Genomic DNA, 27,130 nt, shown 5'->3' on the forward strand with positions numbered 1-27,130 from the left:
AAGGTATACTGAGTTTGTTACTAAGTAGATTTCATGATGAAATGGTGCAATTTTTTTTAAAAAGAAGATTGGATTGTTAAGGAATTCGCAACCTGTTTACAGAAACTTAGATCACCCCACAAAAATCAGATAAGATGCTTAACGGTATTACGTTTTAGTTTTTCACAACAATTTATTTTCGATAATTTATCTGAAATCGGAAAAAAAAGAGTGAAAATAAAACAAAACATAATTTATAAAAGAGTGATCTCCTACGAAATTCAAACTCATATTTATGTTGGTTTTTTCCAAGAGATTATATACTTCAAAAAATGCCTCAAGAATTGCTAGTTGTCAAAAATTTCGTAAATGGTAATTTTGTTGAGTGCAAACGATACCTTGACAGCACCAACCCTGCTAATGGGGAAGTTTATGCTCGAATACCTGATAGTGACCTTGATGAAGTAATCGAAGCTGTAGAGGCTGCTAAAAATGCATTCAAAGAGTAAGTTGTGTTAATTTTTTTATAAATAATATTGTGCTCGAATGCATTCAATGAGTAAAATGTGTGAATTTTTATAAATACGTATTAATGTTGCTCGAATACCTGATAGCGACCCTGATGAAGCAGTGGCGTAGCGAGCTTAACTCGCGCCCGGGGTACAATACCCTTTTAGCGCTCCCCCCCTCCCATTCGAAAACCATATAATATTATATGTAAAATATACTCGCAAATAAATAAATAAACAAAGTAAAATAAATAAAGTCATAGACTCAAGCTAGGCTTTAAATTTGAGACAAAAAATGTAGTTGAGAGAACAAGACTAGATTTTGAAATGTATATGATCATCTAGAATTAGTTCAAAAGATATCTATTATTTATTTTACATATTTATAAAGAAATATTTTAGAAACACGCAGTTTTAAAACCATAAAAAAGTAAATATTTATTATCTCTAAGGAGATACATATATTTAATAATCATATGATTATCATACATTAATAAAACTAATTACTATGTCTAAATTTTCCGTGTTTTTGATGAAGAAATGCTAGGTCACTTAGGCGATCTGTCAAAATTAATTTTAATTTGCTGAATGAACGTTCGCAGTTAGCAATTGGTACTGAGATAGTCAGGAGTATTTGAAATGCCGCTCTCAGATTTGGAAAAACATCTTCTCCATTCGAGATTGATTATAAAAGTAAGAAATTCTAATGGAGTTTTAGGTTTAATTTCTTTTCTGCTGCGGAGTAACATTTTGCTGTCATATATTTTGATAAAAAGTTCTATTACATTGAAATCTGTATTATAAAATTCACCCAGATTTTTAAAATTTTTTTTCAAGGTCGTTATCAACATTATCCTTGTTTAATAAATTTTCAACGTCTAGTAGAAATCCAAATTTGAAATTAAGGTCACTTAATCGTGTACACATTTCTTGTTGGAGACGATCAAGAGTGCTTTTCATAACGCGAGAAATTTCACTTTCTGCGGAAAGACCACCATAGCCAATTCTCCAGGCACGTATTGTTGTATCCATATCCCATTTTTCACAAAGAGACTCTGCTTTTTCTATTGCCTCTTTACAGAGCTTGTCTCAAATTTCGGCTAGTTCAGTCGCTAATGATTCAAGATCATGGAACACTTCTCTAAAATTCATTCTAGGATCTTGTAATCTGAGCTGCACACGATCAATCCTTCTTAAGATTTCGTACCAGAAATGAACTAAAGTTACAAAACTAAAGGTTAGTATATTTTACAACAGAATTGTAGCTTCACTTCTGTTGTCACTTGTAGTGATAGTGTGCTCTGCTAATTTTTCTATTAGTTCTTTTATATTCCATAGCCCATAGATGATAACGATAACCGCTCCGGTGGCGCTCCATCGCGTTTCAGAAGTGTGACCTGCCATCACGGCAGCATTATCGCAACATTGTGACATGCAGTTTGTTAATGAAATTTCATCGTAATTTAATTTCTCGAAAATTGTATTTTTGATCGAGGCTGCATCTTTAGCATGTATTTCAATAAAATTCAAAAAAGATTCTTTGATGGAAACTTTCTTATTGATAAAATCAGCATCTACATACCTGGCGACTTGGGACATTTGTTCTCGATGAGAGATATCAGGAGTTGAATCAAACAAAAGTCCATAATATTTATTCCGCTTGATATCGTTTATTAGTTGATTTCGAACTGTAGATGCCAGAAGATGATGTTGTTGTTGTTGTAGTTCATTTACGTCGCACTAGAGCTGCACAATGGGCTATTGGCGACGGTCTGGGAAACATCCCTGAGGATGATCCGAAGACATGCCATCACAATTTTGATCCTCTGCGGAGGGGATGGCACCCCGCTTCGGTAGCCCAACGACCTGCACGCGAAGTCGAGCACTTTACGGTAGCACAGTTTAACGAGGACCAATACCGCACACCCTCGGTCCCTGCGCAGACTGACCCAAGTGGATCACCCACCCGCACACTGACCGCAGCCAGTGATGCTTGACATCGGTGATCTGCTGGGAACCGTGTCTTAACGATCAGTCCTCTGCGGGACGCCAGAAGATTAATGAATTCATTTGTGGTGACAAATATGAGAACAACAAATTTTCCTATTAACAAATTTTTTCATACTCTATTCACTTAATAATAGAATCGTCGAATAGATGTAGTAAGTAATCTTATTTGATTTATTACTTACCAAGAATGCTTTGAACTTGAAAGGTAATAACATAGTGAAATAAACAATATAATTTATGCTGACATTAAACTTATATACAGCATTTAATAACATTTCATTTTTATTCTAAGCAGAGCGCGATGACAAGGACGTGAATTAAATATTGAAATATATTTAATATGAATTTAATATAATATGAATTAAATATTATGAATAATATTTATGAATTAACATTTATTATATTACACTGGCACTAATTTAAAATATATTTTCCAGAAATCAATTATAATAAAAAAAAATTATCCAGCAATTTTTTGTTTTGCGGACCATTTGGCGCCCCTTTGTGAGTAGCGCCCGGGGCATGATGCCCCCCCCCTCGCTACGCCACTGTGATGAAGTGATTGACGCTGTAGCGGCTGCTTAATATTCATTCAAATCAGCGGATCAGTTAATTTTCATAAGTAATAATGTTACTCGAATGTCTGATAGTGGCTACCAAAATTTATTCAAGGAATAACTTGTGCTACTTTTCATTTAAAATAATGTTGTTTAAATAGCTGATTGTAAACTTGATGAAGTGAAGCTACTTAATAGAATTTGTAGAAGCTACTTAATATTCATTCAAGAGTAAGTTGTGTTAATTTTTATAAATAATGTTGTGGCTCGAATGCCTGAAAATGGCTTCTAAAAATTTATTTAAAAAATTTGTTGAGTTACTTCTTATAAAAAAAAATAATGTTGCTGACAGTGACTTGGATAAAGTGATTGGAGTTGTAGTGAAGCGACTGCTTAATAATCACTTTAAAAGTAAGCTGCGTTAATTTTTATAATTAATGATGTTGCTCGAATACCTGACAACGGCTACTAAAAATTCATTCAAAGAGTTAGTAGTGTTAAATTTTATGAATAATAATGTTGCTCGATCGAGTTACTAAAAATGCATGTAATGAGTAAGTTGTTTTAATTTTTTAGAAATGATGGTGGCTATAAAACACGCATTCAAATAATTATTTGTTAGTTTTTAAAATTAATAATGTCACTCGATAGTGATCCTGATGAAGTGATTGAAACTGTAGTGGTTGCTAAAAGTTCATTCAAAGAGTTGGTTTAATTAATTTTCAGGAATGCTCGAATCATTCGTAGTGTCTACTAAAAATGCTGTTAAAGAGTTGAGGGCTGTGTTAATTTTTATAAAATATAATGTGCAGCACGAAAGAAAGAGAACACTCTGAATAACTTTTGATCTAATGATAGGATTTTTACTTGCCAAGACTCAATCTTAATGATTTGAGGGCCTAACTTTAGTTATGCTAATTATCAGACGATATATTATAGACGAAATCAGACACAGAAACGTTTTTTCTTTGAATAAACATCCTCCTCTTTTTTTTCGATGATGCATCTGAATTCGTGACTTTCAGAATATGGGGGGGGGGGACGTTAGCCGCCGCCATTTGGAATTTCTGGCACAATCGTGAAGAGAGGAGAGCAGTCAAAAGTTTAGACCCATTAACGTTAATTAATAAATTTTTTTTTTTTAATTCGTCCGATCGCGAGAACTTTCTTAGTGAAAAAATTTTGCATACTCTTATAAGATTCGTTTATTTAAAGATGATTTCTTGTGAAAAATAGTTTTTAATAATAATTTTTTTATTTAATAATAATGCATGAAATTTTGAGTCGTAAGGTATACAAATTTTTTCATAATTTTAAACAAGTAATTTCAGATGACAAAATACAAAATTTAAACAAAATCGATGGAATAGTTTCTGAAAAATCCAATTTTTTATTTCTCTAGAACTATTCGATCGATTTTGTTCAAATTTTATATCTTGTAATTTAAAATGTCGCAGTAAAAAAATATTTATTCGTGTATACCTTAAAAATCTATTTATTTTACTATTTCTAAATAAAATAAAAGATAATTATAAATTTCCAAATATTTTTCTGATTGCGGCTATGTCCCTATTTTCAGTGTCACGAATTTCTTCAGACAATGTATGTTTTTGTCTCAATTTCTAACATAAAATATCGTCTCCACTTATTAAATAACATGCCCTCAAACCATATAGATTTGGTCTTAATACGTGAAAATATGATCATAAAATCAAAAGTTATTCAGGGTGTTTTCCTTCTCTCCGTTCTTTTCTCTTTCAACTGCTGTTTGTGCTTATCCCTTTGATGCAGATGGAACATCGAAGTACCTTTTGTATATATATTTTTCCCACGCTCTAATTACAAGCAAAAATATATTTCAGTAATTTTTAATTATAAGAAACACTATAATCATTGCTAAATAAAAATCTGTTAGATTATCGGAATTATATTTGTATTAAAATATAAAATCCAAGAAAGTAATAAGAAAAAAAATTTTTTTCATTCATATTCAAAAATGTATTAATAATTGATTTTGTAAATTAAAAAAATTTCAATGCTGTATAACTGTTTCTCTAAATAAGAGCAAATTAGAGAAATTATTGATTGGAAGTGAGCCGTGTTTGGAAAAATTTTATCTTAAAGGAAGCAGAAAAAAAACGTATTCATAATCATAAATTATTAAAATGTTAAATATAATATTTTCTACTTATTTTGACCTAAATTAATATAAAATAAAGAAAAAGTATGAAAAATAGTTTTACTAAAAATTCTGCTTCAAAGGGTTAAGATCTGATGTAATTTTATGACTATCCTTGCACTGGCTAGGCCCACCTTATTTACTCGTGCAAGGTGAGCATTATTTGACTTTGTTTAAATAAATAAATATCTTGTGAAATATAGAGGGTGTTCATTACAATTTATTACATAAACGAAGGTGTTTATTACAAAAACGTATACATATAGGGAGAGGCGCGATTTGATATTTAAGTGAGGGAAAAAGAGCGTTATCGGAATCTCTCTGACCATTTGTAAATCTTCTTTCTTCACTGTATTGAAGCTTCCGTGACCCAGCATAGACACACATCAAGAGGAAGGACAACACCGGGTAGTACCAACACCTTCTAGAAGTAGAAAGGCCTCAGCACAGATCAATTTAGTAGTCCGATGTGACGAAGTTAACTGCGCAGTAGACGAAAAATAAGAAAGATGTCATTACGTTAGGGGTACTAAGCTGCGCAGTGATTGTAAATACAAAATATGTCATTACGTTTGGACTACTAAGGGATATCTATGGTAACCCGTGCTGAGGCCTGTTCTTTCTAGGATGTGTTTTCAGTACCTGGTCCTATCCCGAGAGCAGAGGTTTTCGAAACGAAACAGAACATTACTATTGGACTATTATCTTCGTAACAATTGGACAAAATCTTTATTGCTTGTTAGGGTATGAATCCTTAGTAAACGTATAATAAGCTGGAGTAAAAATAGTAACTTATAAGGATAATAACCAATAAGTAAGGATGGCTTAAAAACATAAGAGAGTTAACATAGTAAAACAATCTTATCTACTCCGACGCCGAGAATATAATCAACAATTACGCCCCGACATAGTTCTTCTTGACTAGTTAAGTATAATTCAAATTTTGTTCGCTAGGAAACAAAACCACACACTTAAAGTATCTGAGTCAGAATAGAGAAAAGAATTATGAAATAGGGCAAGAAAGATTAAAAGAGAGAAGAAGAAAAAAAAAGGTATTTTAACTGATAATTTTGGATAAGTAATAGATAACATTTAAAAAATAAAATCTAAAGTGTTTTTGAAGAATCTGCAGAAAAAGATGAATGAATCAGATAGTTTGTTATGGATGTTTTGGTTCCAAGATGCACCTCAATCCAACTGAAAAAAAAAAGTATTTTCTTTTGTCAAAATCTTTTCTTAAAAAATTTATGATTCAGCACTCTAAAAATTTGCCGAAACACACGGTAAATTTTTTATCTTACCATACCTGAATTTTGTTATTTAGCATCTAAACTTGATAATGCACAAATGTTTTTATCAAACTAAAGTTTTGGTTGGAAAATACTCTATAAATTTTAAATATAACTTTACTTTTATTAATATTGATCATATTGTCCGAAATCAGTGTATGTCCCATCCATGCCCGGGTGCACGCAAACAAACGTCAATGACGAGCCTCACCATTGACAAGGATTTTTGACTTTTTACTTTTCGCATCTTAACATAAAGGGAGAAAATGAAGTTCTGTTTGCCAAGCTCATGACGAAAAAGTGGGATAATAAAATTTTCCTTTTAACATGGTTTTTCGAAGATCTGTCGCCAAGGTAAATAAAAAATCAACAGTTTAAGTGCCTTGCCCTGGAAGCAAAGCGATGATTTTAAACTATATATATCAGCTTGCCGTGAAGAATTTTCTGGACTTTAAAACGGACAAATAAGTTAAATATTTTAAAAGTAATTAAACTTTTTTAAAAATCGCCAATTTGGCGACATCAAGATGAAAATTATCAAAATCACTGCCTTATTCTCAGTTTTTTGCAAAATTTTATGAGACCAGATAATGCAGCATTGGATTAAGTTTTGAAATATTAAAAAATTAGATCACAATTGCTTTTCATTTTCACAAAGCTATGACTTTTCTCCATACTGACGCTTTGCGCAATTTTCAGAATAAGCGTCACAGACAGAGCTGGTTCTACAGATGCAATGATTACACTGGTAGGCTAAACTTGATCCAACAGCCATGAGTAACTGTTGCATACTCTCAACAGTTATGAAAATATCATATTATTCTCAAGAAAGCACCATTTCATATGACGATGGAACCGTCGGAAAACAGCTTTAACGAAAGGAGAAAAGTGATAAAACCCTGGCAATGGTATAACTCGTCTTTGGCGTTTGCGTTTCTATACGGTAAGTTGTAACAGAGGCTGCAGAATATAGCAAAAACAGCACCATAGTTAATTTTCAATTATATAAAGGGCTTGGTCCATTGAAAGTTAATTTTCAATGATGTATACAGGTCTCACACCGTGATCCAACTGGTCAGCATATTAAAACACCTCATGCCTCTGCTATAATGATCGATTTCTGGGATATTGGAGAATGGCTAACAAGTTTCCGGGTACATATTTTTACGTAATGAATGCTAAGGATCCACTACCTAACCTCCAATATCAGAGAAATCAACCATTTTGACAGGTTTTGATGGTCTGGGTAGCTATAATGTTAGATGCTTGAATACTCTTCTATGTTTTTGAAATAGCCACTGTAAGTGATATAAGGTATGAGGAATATAGCTTGAAAACCGATGTTCAGTTTTTTTGGTGGTATAGATAGCACTGATTTCATTATAATGGGCGTTAACGCGAGCAACATTGTGCTTATAGGATCCAGGATTATCTGAATTGTGGAGATATTTCCTGTATAGAATTTTAAGTAATTTCTTTAGACTTAAATTCTAAAATGTTCCCCTCCCCCCTAAAAATCATTGTTAAAACAAGAAAAACAAAATTAGTTTTTAAATGATAAACAAGTGAAAGGGAGTGTATTATGTATTATGCTGCTTAGGGTTTATTTATTTACATTTTTTTTTAAAACTTCTATTAAAATCGAGCCTTTGACAACAAAATAAGATTAGATATCATTTTATTGCATCTTGTAAAAATCTATCAGCAACTTTTCAGTGACACGATGGCGCGTTAGATAAGTGTTTATTTTATGTGCGCATATCATTAACTTTATTGCTTTTTAAAATATCTGATTTTTTTTCAAGTACCTTCAAAACAATATCTGTGGGAATATTTTTAGATAAAAAACAAATCCGTTCTAAGGTCTGCTTCTCAAATTTGATATTAGATTTTTAGATAAAATAAATTCGCATTTAAATGCATGTTAAATAGTTATAAAAAGAAATATAATTATTAAAAATTGGGCGGTTTTACCCTCTTCTCGCTGTTTTATCCTACCACCGAGACTGCTTCGTAGATCGTTTCGGATCGCTTAGCAATTCGAGCTCGCTTTGCTCGCTGATTGAATACTGATGTATTTTAGTTTAGCTTTGCATGATTGTTACTATACTTTTTAAAGTTATAAAATAATTCATCATACGAACTCTGGGATACATTTGGTTTATATACATTTCCGTTTCGACAGACCGTAAAAAACCTATTACACAGAGCCTATATTAGTATATTAGTTACCTATTACCTCAATGTCTACTACCACACTTTAGGTACCACCGGCAAAATAATAATTTGGTGATATATATTCCGAATTTAACATTATGGTTTCTTGAAACGGAATAGTACATCTCTCTTATAGGCAAGAAAATAAAGAAGAGAAAAAAGAATTGAAACAGAAATTTTGATTTAAATTTGATTAAAATTTCAACAATATCATCATCATCATAGTTGGCCAGACAGCCCAATCTGAGCCAATGCCTTCCTCTGAAGATTTCTCCATAAGAAAATCACACTCCTCGGAGTCAACCCATCTCAACCGCGGCCCCGACTTTCTTGTTCCAGTGGGTCTAAAAACCATCTTTTTTATTGTATTGTCATCACTCATTCGAATCACGTGGGCGATCCAATTCTTTCTATTTATTTTCAAGTATTTAATAATATCAGGTTGTTTATAAATCTTGTACAGTTCAAAGTTAAATCTCCTTCTCCAGTTATTGTTTACATTTACACCATCAAGCATACTCCGCAAAATCTTTCTCTCAAATATTGCGATACAATTTTCCTCCAGTTTTGTTGTTCCAGCTTCAGAGGAGTAGGTCAAGACTGGCCGGACGAGAGTTTTGTAGATTAAGAACTTTGTTTTTCTAGAAAGAAACCTAGATTTAATAAATCTTCTCAGCCCATAGACAGCCCTATTCGCCAGATAGAGTCGGTTTTTTATTTCAGGAGTAATTCTGTTGTCAATGGTAAAAATTGATCCTAAGTAAGTAAAACTCCTCACTGTTTCAAATCTATAAGAATTTATTTGAAGATAGGGGTCTGGGACTCTGTTTCTTGAGAATAACATTTATGACTAAGCCCATTTGCTTTGCAGCCACCTCAAGGGCAAGAAATGACTCTTTCGGGGCGGGAAGGGAACGAGCAATTATATCGACATCATCAGCGTATGCAAGTAGTTGTACTGATGTAGTAAAAATATGACCACTGGCATTAATGTTTGCACTTGAGAGAGTCATTCGTGATTCAAACATCAATACCAGTGATCAAACATAAATTTCAACAACATATCTACGTCATTTCACGTAAGTAGCAAATGAGTGAACTATTCTAAAAATTTATGTACACATATTAATTGCTTCAAAAGAAGTCAATTATACAGTTTACGAAAGGCTCCTTCATGAAAACAATAAAAATTTAGTTTTTTAAAGGAAAAAATATGCAGCTAATCATTTTTCTCGTAATATTTAATAAGTATTTATCTAATTTAGATTTTTCCCTCGTTGAAAAAATTTAAAAAGAAGAAGGAAATCTGGAGTAAGCTTTACTTTATTACTAAGAAATTAAAAAAGCTGTATTTTATTTATGAACTCCATTTGCAATTCGTATAGGCCTGTTTATATATCCTTTGTAGGTATTGTTTTCTTTCTATACTGCTCACTCACTTGATTTTTCAATTTCCAGTGCTTTGTTGTCAATGCGAGAAAAGAATTTTTTTTTATACGCCATAGTCTTTTATATAATAATTAGATAGATTCCTTTTATTTTGTTCCGTTAATAAAATATAAATAAAAAATTTAGTACATCATTGAGTTTTATATATTGAGGGAAATAAATAGTATATATATATATTAGTTTAGTTATGCTAATACAAATGTCTTCTCTTGTAAAAATTTTTTAAGTTTAACTTTGGCTATGTTTTGCCTTCGTGATAGAACAATGCATATTGCAATTCAAAAGTCTGAGACGTGGTTTCTTAGGATAGAGCGTTCTCTTTCCTATGAGGTGAACCGTATTCGAATCCCAGTGATGTCGATAAACGCACTCGACTCGCACTGACCACAGTGCTGACGTAAAATATCATCAGTGGTCGACGGATCATGGATTAGAGCCCTTGCCTTCAATATAACCGTGGGTGGTTTCCGTGGCTTTCTTTGCAAGTGCGGGTTCAAAAAGTTATCCACGAAGGCAAAATTCTCCCGATCCTTGATCATGGAGATCCATTGTCTTCTGGATTGGGTTGAAAATTACAAGGCTACGAAGTTGAAGATTGGTAGTCGTAAACTTAAATTTGGGTCGGCAGTTTAACGATGGTTACAAAATAAATTAGTTTCATTAGAGCCCTGGTGGCTCAGGGGATGGAGCGTACACCTTCCAATGTGATGAACCGGGTTCGAATCTCAGCGATTGCTGGTCTAGACGAATTCCGCACTTGGTTCGCACCATCCACAGTGCTGACATAAAATATCGTCAGTGGTAAACGGATCACGGTTTATAGTCCCCTCGCCACCCGACTAACAGTGGGAAGTTTTCGTGGTTTTTCTCTCCATGTTAAGCAAATGCGTTGTTAGTTCCATCAAAAAGTCCTCCACGAAGAGAAATTTATCCTACTACTTGATCCAGGAGTTCTCTGGCCTTCTGGATTGGGTTTAAAACTGTAAGGCTACAGTGTTGAACATTATTAGTCGTAAACCCAAAATTGAGTTACGATAGTTAATAAAATAAAAAAGTTTTATTTGGACCGGAATAATCTGGTTAGTAGGGCGTCGGACTCGTGTTCATGAGAACGGGAGTTACAATCTAACTGGCCCTAGAATCCCTTAGTGTTAAATAGTAACAAGTGCCCTTTGGAGGACTTTGTGACCCCGACAGATTTTACGTGCACAAGTTTTGGGGTTTCCAGATAGCCTGGCTGGTAGGCCAATGGGCCCATATACAAGAGGTCGTGGGTTCGATCCCCGCCGGCCGAAGACTCGTGTAATAAATGGTGACTGATGCATGTAAAATTTGTTGAGTCACAAAGTTTTCCATGTTCCCATTACAAATCGAACCTCTGGGGTATTGATCCAGGAGTTTCCTTGTCTTCTGGACTGGTTCAAAATTACAGGCCTGTGGAGTTGAACACTGATAATAGTAAACTAAAAATTGGGACTGAGGTTCAACGGCGTTTATAAAATAAAATAGTTTCATTTAATGTCAGTAATATGATCAGCACGTAATTTCTCCTGTGAGGATGAGATAAAATAGATGGAATTAGATGACTTCCTTGACGACTACAACTTAGCTTGAGATTAGTGCTCCTAACTTACTTTTAGTGGTTTTTTATCAAATAATGTTAAATAAAAACCCTCATACCTTCAATTAATTTTAAATAATCTACTCTTCTGAAAAACTAAATTAGATAAATGAAATGAAATATTATTTTTGTTTAGGTGGTCCATCTTAAACCCAGTAATTCGATCAAGAATTTTATCGCGGGTTGCAGATATTTTAGAATCAAGATGCCATGAGTTCGCAGTTGCAGAATCGAAAGATCAAGGAAAGCCATTGTGGTTGGCAGAATCCATAGAAATTCCTAGGGCTGTCACGAATTTCCGTCACTTTGCTAACACCATATTATGCGATAAAGATATGTAAGTTAGTATCTCTTGTATGTTGTGTGGTATAATTGCCTAAATTATAAAACTGTGCCAGGAATTTCATTAACAAAATGTACAGTTAGTAAGTACATAATTCTTTGTAGGTTTAGAATTCTTGTTGCAAGAGCATTATACTAGAATATACCCAACAACTAAGTATAATTAAAATAAAATTTTTATCGGTTGCCACCCAATAACGAATTTTTCAAACATTTATCTGTATCCTATCTGTTTGTTTTTAGTAATTTTTTGAAAATTTAGACGTTTATTTATGAGAAAAAAAAAAGAATTAGAATTTTGGAATTAGTCAAAAAAAGTACTATTTTAAATCCAGTCTAATTTAATTTTGTTAAAAATAAACAAAATACAAATAAATAGCTTTTTTTAATAAGTAATAATATTTTATTATTATTTTATTTTTGATAGAATAGTAATCAGAAAATAACATTTATATTGTACAGATACTTATAGAATTTTTCAAACATCTGAAGTAATTTCTTATGCAAAAATCTAAAACTGAAATTTAAAAAAAAAATAATAATAATTTACGTTATTGCTATTTTCGGGAATTACCATATTTATTTTCAAATTTTGGGTATATATTTATGAATATTTTTTTATATTTTCGTGAGCAATCAGTAGTAGAAGTGATTATGATTTAAATTAGATTTAATTGGACACGTGTAAGCGACGTCAAGCGAGTGTGGCTTGTGAATCGACAAATGTCACAATTTACCTCCAATGGCGTCACTTGCAGGCATCCAATGGATTTTAAAAGTTAAGATGAATGTTATGTATTTTTATTACACAGATGCATAAACCAAGTCGAAGATGGTTTTCTTAACTATACTACACGTTCACCGTGTGGGGTGGCAGCTATTATCGTACCCTGGAACCTGCCATTGTATTTGCTAACATTTAAACTAGCACCAGCCTTAGCATACGGAAATACAGTGGTTGTTAAGCCAAGCGAATTCACATCCGTCACTGCATGGATGCTTTGTTCCATTTTAAGAGAAGCTGGTAAGATACTATGCTAAGTTTCCTGCTTATTTATTAACTCCTTAATACTTATTTACTTACTATTTATTTCCAACTGTTTTAAATTTCCTATTTAAACCTTTATAATGCCATTTTTTTCAGCTATGTTAAGTTAAAATATCTTTAGAATTGAAATTGATTTATAAAAAAAAGTTCATTCAGCTAATAACCTAAAATTAATTTGATTTTTAAGACCATTTTTTGGCGGAAAGGTGGGTGGTATTTTCGAAATTTTACCTTAAGTAAAAATATTGTCATGAACTTGAACTTCCGTGCTCATAAACTCTGACTGTAAAACGGCAAATAAATCCGATGAGAAACTATCAGATATGTGAATACGTAACACACAAGTGAAAATAGTGCTCCAATGTCGGTCCCTGTACTTGATCCCACGCAAACCTTTACTGTTTCTCACATTTATGTAAACAAATCCCTTCATTGTTTTTATTAAATCAATTTTCTGAAGTTATTAGCAGATAGCCGTTCAAATTGCAGATGGGGAGATAGTTTCCCATCAACCATTAAAACTTAGGAAATATGGCAAACAAAGTATACTTTCTACAGTCATATAAAGAGCTAAATATAAAAAATAATAATAAGATATTGCAGCATGCATATTGTGTACCTTAATATTAAAACAATACAAGATCCGACATGCCATCCGACTCTTGATAAACTTAAAGATCAGCTTAACAGGTTAACCCTATCATCTGGATTCACACACAAAAGTAAATTAAAAAAATTACACATTATGTAAGGAAAAACAAGAAGTTTTTGAAATCCAATGAATCACCACTGAAGAAAGAGTGACTGAAAGTAATAAAACCTGTTTGATTGGCAGTGGTAACTGCGAAGTTTAAAAACGCAATTATTAGAAATACCTCCAAGTTTTATCAAATTTGTTTTCAGTTCCGTTCAGTGATTTGATAGATTTCAGTTGTGTTTTTCCCCGCTTTAATATAAATATAAGCCCTCTAATGAGCTTATATTTGTTTTAAATCATTTTGTTTCCTCATTGTTAAAATCAGAAATGCACTAAGCGATATTGTAAGATTATTTTACAGTAAGTGAGAAAAGGATTGTGATATCTTGTAATACAAAAATAGCTAAACCTCGCCAGCCGAAAAAAAAATAGAAAGAGACAGTTTGACTATGTTACCGTCCAAAAACAAAATAATAAAATTTTTTTAGCCCCTCAGAATTATATAAATGATTTTCTGTCATCCGAATGAAATCGAAAAAAAGCAAAACAAAAGTAAAGCTGTGACTTGCTTTTGTGTGATTTGCTTTTTCTCTTTAAAAAACTGATGTTTCTTAAGAAGTAATTCAAATTTTAAAAAAATATATATTTTAATGTTTTTTTAAAAGAAACACAATTTTTTTCATGACAGAAAGTTAAATCTTTCCTATTGCAAAAATTATGGTATTGAACTATATTTCAATGAACTATTTTCTAAAATTGGTTTTATTTTTAATTAACAGGTGTTCCGAATGGTGTTGTAAATGTGGTGTTTGGCTATGGTCATATTACAGGTGAAGCCCTTATCAAGCATGCTGATATTCATATTATATCTTTCACAGGGAGTGACAGTGCGGGGCTACATATAGCCAGCATAGCTGGTAGTATGGCCAAAAAGGTTTCTTTAGAGGTAAAAACAGAAAAAAAATCATAAATAAAGTCTTTTATTTCATTAAACGAAAACTCAAAACTAAATTTTTTTAAAAAAATGGCTCGCTAGTATTATGGTGTTTACATAAATGGATGACATGAATTGATTTGGGAGGGCAGAATTAAAATAAATGCAAAACTGCATTAATGGATTCCCAAACACCAAGTAAACCGACAATATTATTGTCACATGTGCTCGGTTTGATTCTGCGTTTATCCAATAAATTACGGATTTATTTTGCATTTGCTTTCTAAAATAAAGCCAGTTGAATTGGAATAATCGGAGAGTTGAATGGGACAAGAGCTAAATACGGTTCAATTGGACGTAAATGAAAAAAAATCTCACTATAGTATTACATGTTTTAGGTAGCAAAGTTAAGCAGTTTGAAGCTACGTCTGACTATAAGAAATAAGATGAAAGGTCATTAAGTCAATTCGGAGTCATAGAACTCATATGTATTTAAGACGAAAAATCTCACTATAGTATTACATGTTTTAGGTAGCAAAGTTAAGCAGTTTGAAGCTACGTCTGACTGTAAAAAATAAGATGAAAGGTCATTAAGTCAATTCGGAGTCATAGAACTCATATGTATTTAAGACGTTAAACAAGCAAAGAAGGTTCAATTAAAAATGCAACAATATAGGAGTCTAGAATGTAGGAAACACTTGATTAATCGGAGAAAAAAAAGTGAAATTTCATCAACTTCACAAAAGTTTGAAGCATAATGTATTCTTTTAGTTCCTCATTTACATTTAGAGGGCTTCAATATGGAAAATATAATTATAATTCGATTTTAAAATAAGCTTTAACTTGTACAATTGCAATATCCATTTTTTTTTTTGTTCTTCACAAGACCATTTATTAGTAGATAAGAAATTTTAAGATAGTTTCAAAAACTATCTTTAAAAGTTTTAAGTATCGTGGTTCATTTAAGTTGAAGTTTATTATTGCCATGTAAATGCTACAGTATTGTATTAGTTGCTAGGGAAAAAAAATGATTCCTAATCAAATCCATAATTCTGTTTAAAAAACTATTTGGGTACCTTCAATCAAAATCATTTATGCTTATTTATTCTATTTCTACTTCAGATGGGTGGTAAAAATGCAGCTATTGTATTTGATGACGTTGACCTTGACAAATGCATCCCTGATCTAATTAAGTGAGTGTATACACAATGTACTGCACTAATTTTTAGTACTATTCTATATTTTCTGAATTTTTATCTTCTTTGACTAAAAATTTTATATTTTTTATCATTAACCTTTTTTTTGGATCCGACCTGTGCAAATGTGCTAGACGTGTTCCTAAGTATGACCTGGAGTCAGATACCATTCGGGAAATATTGAGCTTTTACGTAGAGTCCCACACACACGTACGTAGGCTCTGCTCTGAGACGTTACAGCAGAACAATCTTGGTTTTCTACTGAGCTTGAGCAGAACCTATACACGTATGTGAACTTAGGGGATGCTACGTGAAGGAGCAAAATAAAGAGATTTAGTTTTCGGGAAGGGGGGCATTCTGTACGTTCAGAGCCGGATTATACCTTTCGTAGGCCCTAGGCATAGCCGTTTTTTGGGCCCTCCCCTCCTTCCCCCACTCCTCCCCTCTTTTCAAAATATATGCTAAAATTTTCTTGCATATTTTTTTTTACATTTTTATTAATATGGATTTTAATTTACAAATTTGTTTATCGAACTTTATCTGCAATACCGACATACTGCCGATATTGCAGTTGATATCGATAATACCATTATGATTAGTTCGATCGATAACTATGTAAACACTTCACGTCAACAATACAACAACAAACCAGCAAAAAAAACAGCGAAATTGATAGTGAGATTAATTACAAGAAATATTTATACTACAAATAGCTTCATAGTTTTCATGATACTACTATGATAACTAAGTGAAGGAAATTAACATTGTCAAAAGTAAATCTTTTGAAATTATTTATAAATAAATTTGCAAGGTAGGTTAAATGTTTACTAACAGAAAAAAAAAATGATTTAATACTATTTTAATAAAATGTTAGTCACGTTTTTTCAAATGAGTCATTTCAGCAATTGACCAATGTTTTTTACATATATTTTTCAGGATCATAAATTATAGTCAACAACAAAAAACAGTTTTTCGTAGGCCCCTAAATTTCGTAGGCCCTAGGCATGTGCCTAGTGTGCCTATAGGTTAATCCGGCCCTGTGTACGTTAATTTAAAGGGGGGTATCCTGCACGCTAATACAAGTAGGTTCTGCGCAGCACAGTTACTAAAAAATAACCTCAATTTACAATCTGAAAGAAAAAACTATATACGCGAAAAGGAAAAAAAGAAAAAAAAACAAATTTGATATATTTATCCATTTGGCAATTTAGTTCAAGCAGCATATTGCAAGTATTTTTCTTTTCCTTTTTAAATCAACTATTTAACAGTTTTCAGAAATTTTATCTATGCATCACAAAATTTTTAATGAATAAAATAAAACAGTATTTACATAATTCTCCCTAGTATAACATGGTAGGCAGTGAAAATAGAATTTGACTCTTTTTAACCTTAGCCCATTAATGCTCGACTTCATAATTTGTAGTTGCAAAAACATATCTCTACGCAAAAAAAGATAAAATTGAAGTTTAGTTAAAAAAAAGTGGATGCTTCTTTCTGTAGTAGTTTGCAAATATAAAAACATAATTTTTATGATTTTAATAAATTTTAGTCAGTATGCTTGCATTATTTTTTTATAGATAAGTATCAATAAAAGGTCACTTCTTAACATTTTAAAAAGCTTTGTATTTTTAAAAACTGACGTAAAAGGCTAACGTGTAGAATTAAAATTCATCAATTACCGGATACTGTCACTAACTTTATATATTTACGTTTAATTTTCAGGGGGAGTTTCTTGAATCAAGGCCAAATTTGCTTGAGTACGAGTCGAATATATATTCATAACAACATTTTCTCTACATTTGTAGAAAGATTTGTGGAAAGTGCAAAGTAAGACATCATAAATATTTTTATCTCTCTCTCTCTATGTGTATATATAAATGTAATACAAAAATTATAAATACTTTTGTATTAATAAAACCATTAAAACTCTTTCGTTTTCATAAAATATCTGTGGTAAAGAATAGGGGTAGAAATTCTATTTTGGAAATTCAAGGCTGAAAACATACCATTGAATTATAATTAGATTTATATTTCAAAGGAGGAGTTATTTTTAGAATCTTGTCCCTCTTTCACTTCCATATTAGGAGGCATTAAATGATTTTCCACAATGCGTAGAGTTACAAAGGTATGTACGACTGGAACCTAATTACATCATTCTCTATTAGTATTTAATGCGAGACCGATTGTTTTCGCATGCCTCTTGCTAATTAACGTGTTGTAGCCCTGTTATTATAAGCCTCGCAGGATGTTAGCTTCGCTGAGGAAACCTTTTGGAGGAAACTTAGCATTTCTATCTCTTAGAAACTAAGCTTAACGGAGGCTGGCTGTGACTTCGGAATTCCTCATCCCATCCTCCACCGGGGGAAAAAATACATAAAAAATATCAAATATCTCATTCGCATGGACAGTTGAAAATTTATCAAGTCAAATTCTTCTGCAACTCATGGTAATTAATAAATCATCCAGCTTCTTCAACAAAAAATAAATTCTTCTATCATCATACTTTTCGTTTTTTTTAAATGATACCTACGCCCAGTGGAACTTAACGAACATCGACTTTGCATTTGTCTATGTTGCATGTTATGTCTGCGTTCTGAAGGCGATGAATACAACTAGAAAGCTGAGATTCGATGAAGTGAATGAGGCGGGGTGAGAACAATTTATTGATGATAAAATTCAGAGTAGCACTGGGATAGGCATAATCAACGCTTTCCGAACGGAAGGGATGAGGTTTCATAACGAAAACTTTTTAACGTCTATCAGGAGTCCAATGCAGATTTTCTTATATCGAATCTTAGCTTTCTAGTTGTATCCATCGCCTTCAGAACGTAGACATAACATGCAGCATAGACAAATGCAGCAAGGAGAGCCCAGAGCTAAATATAAACCATAGTGAAAAAACAAATTATGACAGAACAAGAGGACTACCCTCCCTGCTGACTTTGCAAGTAATTTTTGACAAATGACAGAATGTAACATCAAAATTAAATATTATTCAATTAAAAGATCCCAATTTTATTTGGATGAATTTTTTGATCAGTGGTTAAAGGCATTGAGCTGTAATTGCAAAGGACTGGGGTTCGATCCTTACTGGCGTCTGGAAGCCCAGCCATATTCAGATCAATGGGTACCAGGATGTCTGGGAAGTAAAGACGGCATGTGCGTAATGCTTCTACAATCATGTCTTTGATCTCGAAATTGAGGAACCTGAACCATCATGACTCCCTTCGCTCACAGCTGGCTGTTACGAGAATACGTTACCTTTTATCATTTTATTTTCAAATCCATTCAAATTTAAGTTAAATAAATAACGATTTTTATTGGTTGCTACGATACCGTCAAGAAGTTTAATCAAATGATTTTGAGATATCGTTACAAAAAAGAAAAAAAAAGAAAAAAAGATTGATCTCGAAGTTAAACAGGTAAAATTTTGAAACAAAGAATTTTTAAAGGTAAAGGTAATTAGATGTGAATTTTATTACTTTGTAAAAATTTTCACTTGCGCAATCAAAAAATTATAATGACATTATTTTTTTGTTCTTTGAAGCTCATAATTTCCTGTTTGACTGAACCTATTTTCATTTTTTAAACAACGTTATACTGAATTAAGTTACAATTTGTCAATTTTTTTAAATAATACTTTTTACATTTTGTTAGGTATTTTTGGTAGTATCTTCACGTATGAAGAAGAATACATTTACTTTAAAAATTGAGATATGATAAATTATACGTTATTGTTTGTAATAACATTCAATAGAAAATCACTTTTGGTTAACAGGAAATATGTAACTTTAATACGTAACAAAAATAACTCTAAAAAATTCGTCAATGAATAATAAAAAAACTAACATTACAATATTGAATCAAGAGATACTAAAAATCTATATTTATAGCACCACAAAATTATAAATAAAGTGTTTAATTTAACTTTTTCTCATAACAATTCTCTCTGGCTGACGGCTTATCGTATTTTAATATTTTTTAGTGTCTCAGTTAAAAAGTTTGCAATTAGATGAAAATAAAAATTGTAAATTTATAAAATTAGAAAATACGCAATTATTCAATGCATTATTTACTTAAATTTATGTTTAATTTGACATAGTATAAAATTATACCAAACCAACTGTAATCAAAATTAGCATACGACCTAAAAAGAAACATCGTATTTTATAATTAAAAACTTAAGAGAAGAACATAATGAAAAGAATATAATGAAAAGAATATAATGAAAATAATATCAAGAAAAGAATATAAGAAAAAGAGAATATAATGACGATTAATATCAAACAAAGAAAATTGTATAAGCATTATTTCGATCACCGTTTGCCTATTGGTCAAATAAATTTTTTTTGTCTATAGCCTTTCATGAAATACCACCACATTTTATGTCATATGGGTTGAAAAAACTGCATCAATTGATGTTTGTCTCCTTGTCCAATGGGTTGGATTAGTTAAGCCAACGTTTCAAAATTCTTTTCCTTCGTCCTTCCAGACAGAAAATATAAATAGGTTAATAATACAAAGAGAGTAAAAGTACTTAAAATTAATATTCTGTGTAAGCATGAAAAATGCACGCAAGGGAAAGTAAAAAGAAAAAACTTAGTCTGGAAAACAAATCAACTCCTAGAAGTTCCAAAATTATCGCCTGCTTTCTTTATTTGATCTTGTGCTGCTTTTTTATTAACGCTTATGTTAGCCTACTTTTTATGACCCTAACAACTCTTCATTTGTGATTACTGTTCACTTCTCACCCAATATGTAGACAGTAATATCAAATTTTCTCAGATAAATATGTGCCACTATTATCTTTAAATTTGACAAATCTTACAGTAAGTCACCATTGCTCAAGCTCGGTAATGTAGCTTAATATTTTTTTCGATAATATAATGTAAAGAAAATTTTAAAGAAAATTATTTGAGATACCAGTAATTATTCTTTTCTCTTTATATTTAATTATAATTGAAGAACTTTTTTAAAAATGTGAATATTTTTTTTCAAAAACGTGACATTAATTACGTGCTTGTTGCAGGAAAATCAAAATTGGCGATCCTTTAGAAGAAGATGTGTGGATGGGGCCCGTGTGCAGTAAACAGCATTTTGAAAAGATAAAACACTATCTTAGAATAGCCAAAGAAGAAGGAGCGACGTTTTTAACTCAATGGGACCAACTGAATCTACCGGAGGAAAATAAAAATGTAATTAGTTATAAATTTTCTTAAAAAAAAAAAAAAAGAAATTTAAAAAAATTTCAGAATATTTTTAAAAAAAAAGAAATAAATCTATCAAAGTAAAAGAATATTTTTTCTAGATTTTCTTTTTCTTCCCGTACCGTTGACAAATTTTCGTTTTATATTTCAAATCACTTTTGTTTTTTCTCATTCACGTCTGACAATTCTTGAAAATGGGAGCCTATTTTTGAGCGAGTAAAACATGTCGACTGTTTCTTCCAATTTATATATTTTTGAAGCGAATGAAGTTTTTAATCAGGTGATATCTTACCGTTTCAATTTCTTGGGGTTATTTATTTAAGCTTATCATACCTATTCTTTGACTAGACGATAAAATATTTCAGTGAAATACTGTCACAGAATTTCAGTCACATTATTTTATTTACAAAGCTAAAACGATATAAANTCAAATTTTCTTAAAAAAAATTTTTTTTTTTAAATTTCAGAATATTTAAAAAAAAAAAAGAAACAAATCTATCAAAGTAAAAGAATATTTTTTCTAATTTTTTTTTTCCTTCCCGCATCGTTGACAAATTTTCGTTTTATATTTCAAATCACTTTTGTTTCTTCTCATTCACGTCTGACAAATCTTGAAAATGGGAGCCTGTTTTTGAGCGATTAAAACCTGCCGACTGTTATTTCCTATTTATATATTTTTGAAGCGAATGAAGTTTTTTTATCAGGTGATATCTTACCGTTTCAGTTTCTTGGGGTTATTTATTTAAGCTTATCATACTTATTCTTTGACTAGACGATAAAATATTTCAGTGAAATGCTGTCACAGAATTTCAGTCACATTATTTTATTTACAAAGCTAAAACGATATAAATCATAATTCATTCAAAAACTAAGCTTTTTCGTCTCTGTGATCATATATTTCAATTTTGTATTTTAATTAAACATAATTAACTTTAAATATATAAATTGAACTTTTTACTTTAAAGTTTTTTTTTTTTACCTTAATTGGTGTCTTTCCTGCAATTTAAAATTAATGAGAAAGAATGCATAACTAAGGGGTAACAAATTGATATTTTTAGCGTCTAAAAACAACGATTTTCGATCAGCATATTTTTTACTGTACGGTTAGGTATTTAATAGAACGAACAAAGCGGCTAAGATATTCCTATTTATTAATCATTGATAAAACAAATGTAAGCAGACAAGTGTAGGCTCTTAGCTGACTTTCTCCTATTTGAATTGTTATAAAAAAATTTCTCCAAAATTTAGGGATACTTTGTGGGACCGACCGTGCTCATTGGACTTTCAGACGATAGTCGGTGCATGCAGGAAGAAATATTTGGGCCTGTTACCTGTTTAACTCCTTTTGAAGAAGAAGCTGAAATTATTGACAGGGCCAACAAAGTGAATTATGGTTTGAGTGCATCCATATGGACAAATGATGTTCAACGGATACACTCAATTGCACCGAAATTGGAGGTAATTTAATTAACACTATACAAAATAACTATTACTTTCGCAAATTTTTTCAGAGATTTTATTAAAGTTAAGTTTGTTTTTTTTTAAATCCCGTAGTGGACTGATCGTAAGGACACGGTTCCCAATAGAACACCGAAGTCAAGCATCACTGGCTGCGGTCAGTAAGAGGATGGGTAACCACTTTGATCTGCCTGCGTAGGGACCGAAGGTGCGCGGTATCGGTCCTCGTTAAACTCTGTTCTACCGTAAAGAGCTCGACTTCGAGTGCAAGTCGTCGTGCTACCAAAGCAGGGAAGCCATCCCCTCTGCAGAGGATCAAAATTGTGATGGCATGATTCTGATCATCCTCAGGGATGTTTCCCAGACCGTCGCCAATAGCCCATTGCGCAGCTCTGGTGCGACGTAAATGAACTACAACAATCTTTTAACTAAGAAAATATAATTTACAAAAAGAATACCAGTAATCTGTTTTGAGTGATTAAATAGCTCAAATAAGTCTTCCCATTTTATTTTACATTATTATTTCCTGTTTCTAATTAAATTTAANAACTACTAATAACAATAACTAAATAAACAACAACTAAATTCCATTCGTTTAGCATTGCGTCATATGTTGTTCCTACTAAATCGAAGTAGTTGTGTTTTTTTCATATTATACCCAATTAAATAGCTCAAATAAGTCTTCCCCATTTTATTTTACATTATTATTTCCTGTTTCTAATTAAATTTGAATGTGATAAACAATGTCCTTTTTGAGTTATTGAATGATTGGTACTTTTCCATTTCACCTGCACATGCGATAAAGTTGCGAATGCTAAATCACAGGGCATTAGTAAATTCAACTGTTCTTTTTTTTTAAAAAAAAAGTCTTTAGGTGATAGCTTTTTAAAAAAAATAATTAAATATAATAGGCGAATTTACTTGTGCAGGTGAACAACTACCACTGGCTGCGGTCAGTGTGCGGGTGGGTGACCACTTGGATCAGTCTGCGTAGGGACCGAGGGTGCGCGGTATTGGTCCTCGTTAAACTGCTCTACCGTAAAGTGCTCGACTTCTCGTGCAGGTCATCGGGCTACCGAATCAGAGGTTGGCATCCTCTATGCAGAGGATCAAAATTGTGATGTCATGTCTTCGGATCATCCTCAGGGATGTTTCCCAGACCGTCGCCCATAGCCCATTGTGCAGCTCTAGTGCGACGTAAATGAACTACAACTCGTGCAGGTGAAATAGAAAAGTACCAAATGGTTTAAACCATTTGGTAACCAATTTTATTAATAATATGGGATAACCTTTCGCAAAAATGTGGCGCTGTACCAAAAGTAATGAAATAGATGATTATTTTGAAAGTTCGAATGTTAGATCGAATACTATTTAATTTTATATAATATTAGAAGATAGGATTCAAGAGTATTGCGTTTTCTAGCAGGGCAGTATTATATTGCATCTTTCTAATATTAGATCATATCTTTTTGCTATCTGGGTTACTTGTTGCTTTACTGGAGGCGTTTCTAGTGGCAATATCAGAAGTGTAGATGTAGGTGCCTCCATAGCCGGATTATACCTTTCGTAGGCCCTAGGCACAGCCGTTTTTGGGCCCTCCCCTCCTTCCCTCTTTTCAAAATACTATATGCTAAAATTTTCTTGCATATTTTTTTTTACAGTTTTTTTAATACGGATTTTAATTTACAAATTTGTTTATCGAACTTTATCTGCAATACCGACATACTGCCGATATTGCAGTTGATATCGATAATACCATTATGATTAGTTCGATTTTGCTAACGTTCACATTGCATTAAGAATATATTAATCGATTCTTAGATCAAATGCAGAAGGAGAAAGATCTTTCTCCAGATTAAAATTGATAAAAAATTATTTGCGTTCAACAATGAATCAAGATCGTTTGGATCGCTCGCACTTATGTCTATTGAATACGACATTTTGCGTAGTTTGGAATTCGACAGCAACAAGATTTCGTTGAATCCAAAAAAGTAATATATTAGATCATAAGATTCCGCAAAATAATTTATTACTGAAAAATATTATATTTTCATTTGTATCTTCATAATTTTGTGCAAAATACACTTGTTGTTTTTAAAGCTAAATTATTTTTGTCAACAAATTTTTTTCTTCCAAGTTTTTCGTAGGCCCCTGGATTTCGTAGGCCCTAGGCACGTGCCTAGTGTGCCTATAGGTTAATCCGGCCCTGGGTGCCTCATATCTTGTCACAAAAAATTTGAAATAATAATAAGAAACAAAGATACCATAGTGAAGAGATAGTCAGGTATTTAAAACCATTAATTTTATTTAAATTAAAGATAATGAAAATTGTAATTGTGATAAAAAGGTGGAATTTCGAAAAAGGTATTAAGTTGAAACATTGTATACACTTACCACATTGAGGGGCCTCCCTGGCCAAGCGGTATCGCCGGTCCAAAAGCTCTGTTAAGCGTGGAGGTAGCGGGTTCGAATCCCGCTGTAACCCTGGATGTATTCTTTGTGATGTCTTTCTCTGAATTGTTCTATCTGTATTTTCTACTTGACAATGACTTATAAGCCTATATATTGAGCACACAAGTCAGCAAATGCTTGTAATTTCAATAAATCAAATTACCACATTGATATGAAATATATCAATAATACGAGAAAAAATAACTCACTATTTTACAATAATTAGAATCAAAATTTAAGGATTATTATTATTATTTATAAAGTGAACTAAAAAATATCTATAAACAAAAAAAAAATCCCTTTATTGAAATTAGAAAGGTTATTTTGTCTGGAGCATGTACCTTCAAACCTCGTGCTCCTTCCAACACAGCGGGTTGTTATTTAAGCCAATGATCACTATTAAACACTGACCATAAATAATATAATAATGAACAAGATTGAAAACATTTCAGTAGCAATTTAAATTTTTGTTAATTATTTCCTTATTAAATAAACGATTTTCTTATAAAATTAAATTTCTAGGTGGGAACCGTCTGGTGCAATTGCTGGCTCGTGCGAAATCTCCACATGCCTTTTGGTGGGCTAAAAAGATCTGGTTTGGGTAGGGAAGGAACTGAAGATTCAAGAGAATTTTATACCGTGAAGAAAACAATTTGCGTCAATTACAAGATGAAATGAAAATTTTCATCAACTCTGGTGTTCGTTATTTTAAGAAGTGAAAGTGGTAGTCTATAAACTAGGCTAGACGATGAATCGTTATGCGAAGAATAAGTGCAGCTATTGGTTCTTTGTATAGTCGTTCAGAAGAAGTTCTTTTATGTCGAAGTTCAGAACCTCTAAAATAAGTAGAGGAATGATAATTTAGAGTTAAAAAGCTTGGAATTTTAATGCTATGGAAATTCAAAGCAAAGCAAGCATTTGTTTAGACCAGGGATGGGCAAACTTTTTTGGTCGAGGGCCAAAAATCAAGAAAAAAAATATTTGGTGGGCCAAGTAAGATCTTCAAAATTTAAGAAAGAAAAAAAAGCGATATACAAGTTTTAATTTAAATATTTAGTGGGATGAAGGAAATTGCGATTTCATTTCTAAAAGTTCCTTATATTAAGGTTCGAAGTGAGATGTGCTTATTTTAAGGAACAAGGCTAAATCCTTTTCTGTTAGTCTACTTCTGAAATAATTTTTTCTAAGGTTCATAATTGAAAACTCTTGTTCACGTATATAAGATTAAGCTAACATAGCACTGATTTTCTGGGCGTGAAATTTTAAATTTTGGAAACTAGCTTTTGGTAATGATTTGTCAAACTTAGGCATATTTAGAAACAACTGCTTCAGATGATTGTTAGATTGTCCGCTCTTTGGAGCGTAAAATGCGCAGTCTGCCAAATGTGAAGTACAATTTACCTATATTAGATTCCATAAGTCAGCTCCTCGAGAAAGACAAACGCTAGTTGGAGCCAATCTACGGCTATTCTATAAAGAACTTCTGCTTTCAACATTTTACCAATAGAAGCTGTCTGTGCTAACTATTTCCATCAATTTATGTTTTGTAGAACAAAAATAGAGAAAGTAAAAATGTCATCAGTACTTTGTTAAAAAAGGAAAAACAGAAATAATTTTAAACATAGTCGACAATAAAATGGATGTATATTGTTTATATTTGCCACTGATCGGCAAATAAAAATTCTATCCGCGGGCCGGATAAAATCCTCCGACGGGCCACAGTTTCCCCATCCCTGGTTTAGACGAACAAGACAGAATTGTAATCGTAGGTGAACAAACGATATTTAAGTAATCAAATGATAGTGCTCCATAAACGATTGACTAAGAAACGGTAAAATGATGAAGGTATAGTGAATATATAGGTATAGTTTCCTATATAATAAACTTTCATGCAGTTTTTGATCTACTAGAAATTGGAAACTTAAGATTCACACATTGTGTAACAAGCTGTACAGCTATATTAAATAAAATATGAGAAAGTCTGTTA

At 32.0% G+C, this 27,130-nt stretch overlaps 1 protein-coding gene across 1 annotated transcript; it reads left to right on the forward strand.

Annotated features, from left to right (window-relative positions):
* On the forward strand, window positions 1-27,130 carry LOC107449135 (2-aminomuconic semialdehyde dehydrogenase). The gene is made up of 9 exons (XM_043055219.2): window positions 1-484; window positions 11,947-12,147; window positions 12,965-13,176; window positions 14,677-14,843; window positions 15,954-16,024; window positions 17,750-17,854; window positions 21,057-21,222; window positions 22,483-22,692; window positions 25,666-27,130. Exons 1-9 carry the CDS (start codon window positions 312-314, stop codon window positions 25,819-25,821), a joined length of 1,461 nt encoding a protein of 486 aa, XP_042911153.1. The 5' UTR covers window positions 1-311; the 3' UTR covers window positions 25,822-27,130.

This window comes from Parasteatoda tepidariorum, chromosome 5, assembly GCF_043381705.1.
Source record: "Parasteatoda tepidariorum isolate YZ-2023 chromosome 5, CAS_Ptep_4.0, whole genome shotgun sequence".
Taxonomy (NCBI): Eukaryota; Metazoa; Arthropoda; class Arachnida; order Araneae; family Theridiidae; genus Parasteatoda; species Parasteatoda tepidariorum.

Bases quoted from the DNA above. Each gene is read 5' to 3' on its own strand.
- LOC107449135 (XM_043055219.2), top strand. From the start codon at position 312: ATGCCTCAAGAATTGCTAGTTGTCAAAAATTTCGTAAATGGTAATTTT. The intron at 485-11,946 runs GTAAGTTGTGTT...ATTTTTGTTTAG, and splicing joins GCTAAAAATGCATTCAAAGA to GTGGTCCATCTTAAACCCAG. The intron at 14,844-15,953 runs GTAAAAACAGAA...TTTCTACTTCAG, and splicing joins CCAAAAAGGTTTCTTTAGAG to ATGGGTGGTAAAAATGCAGC.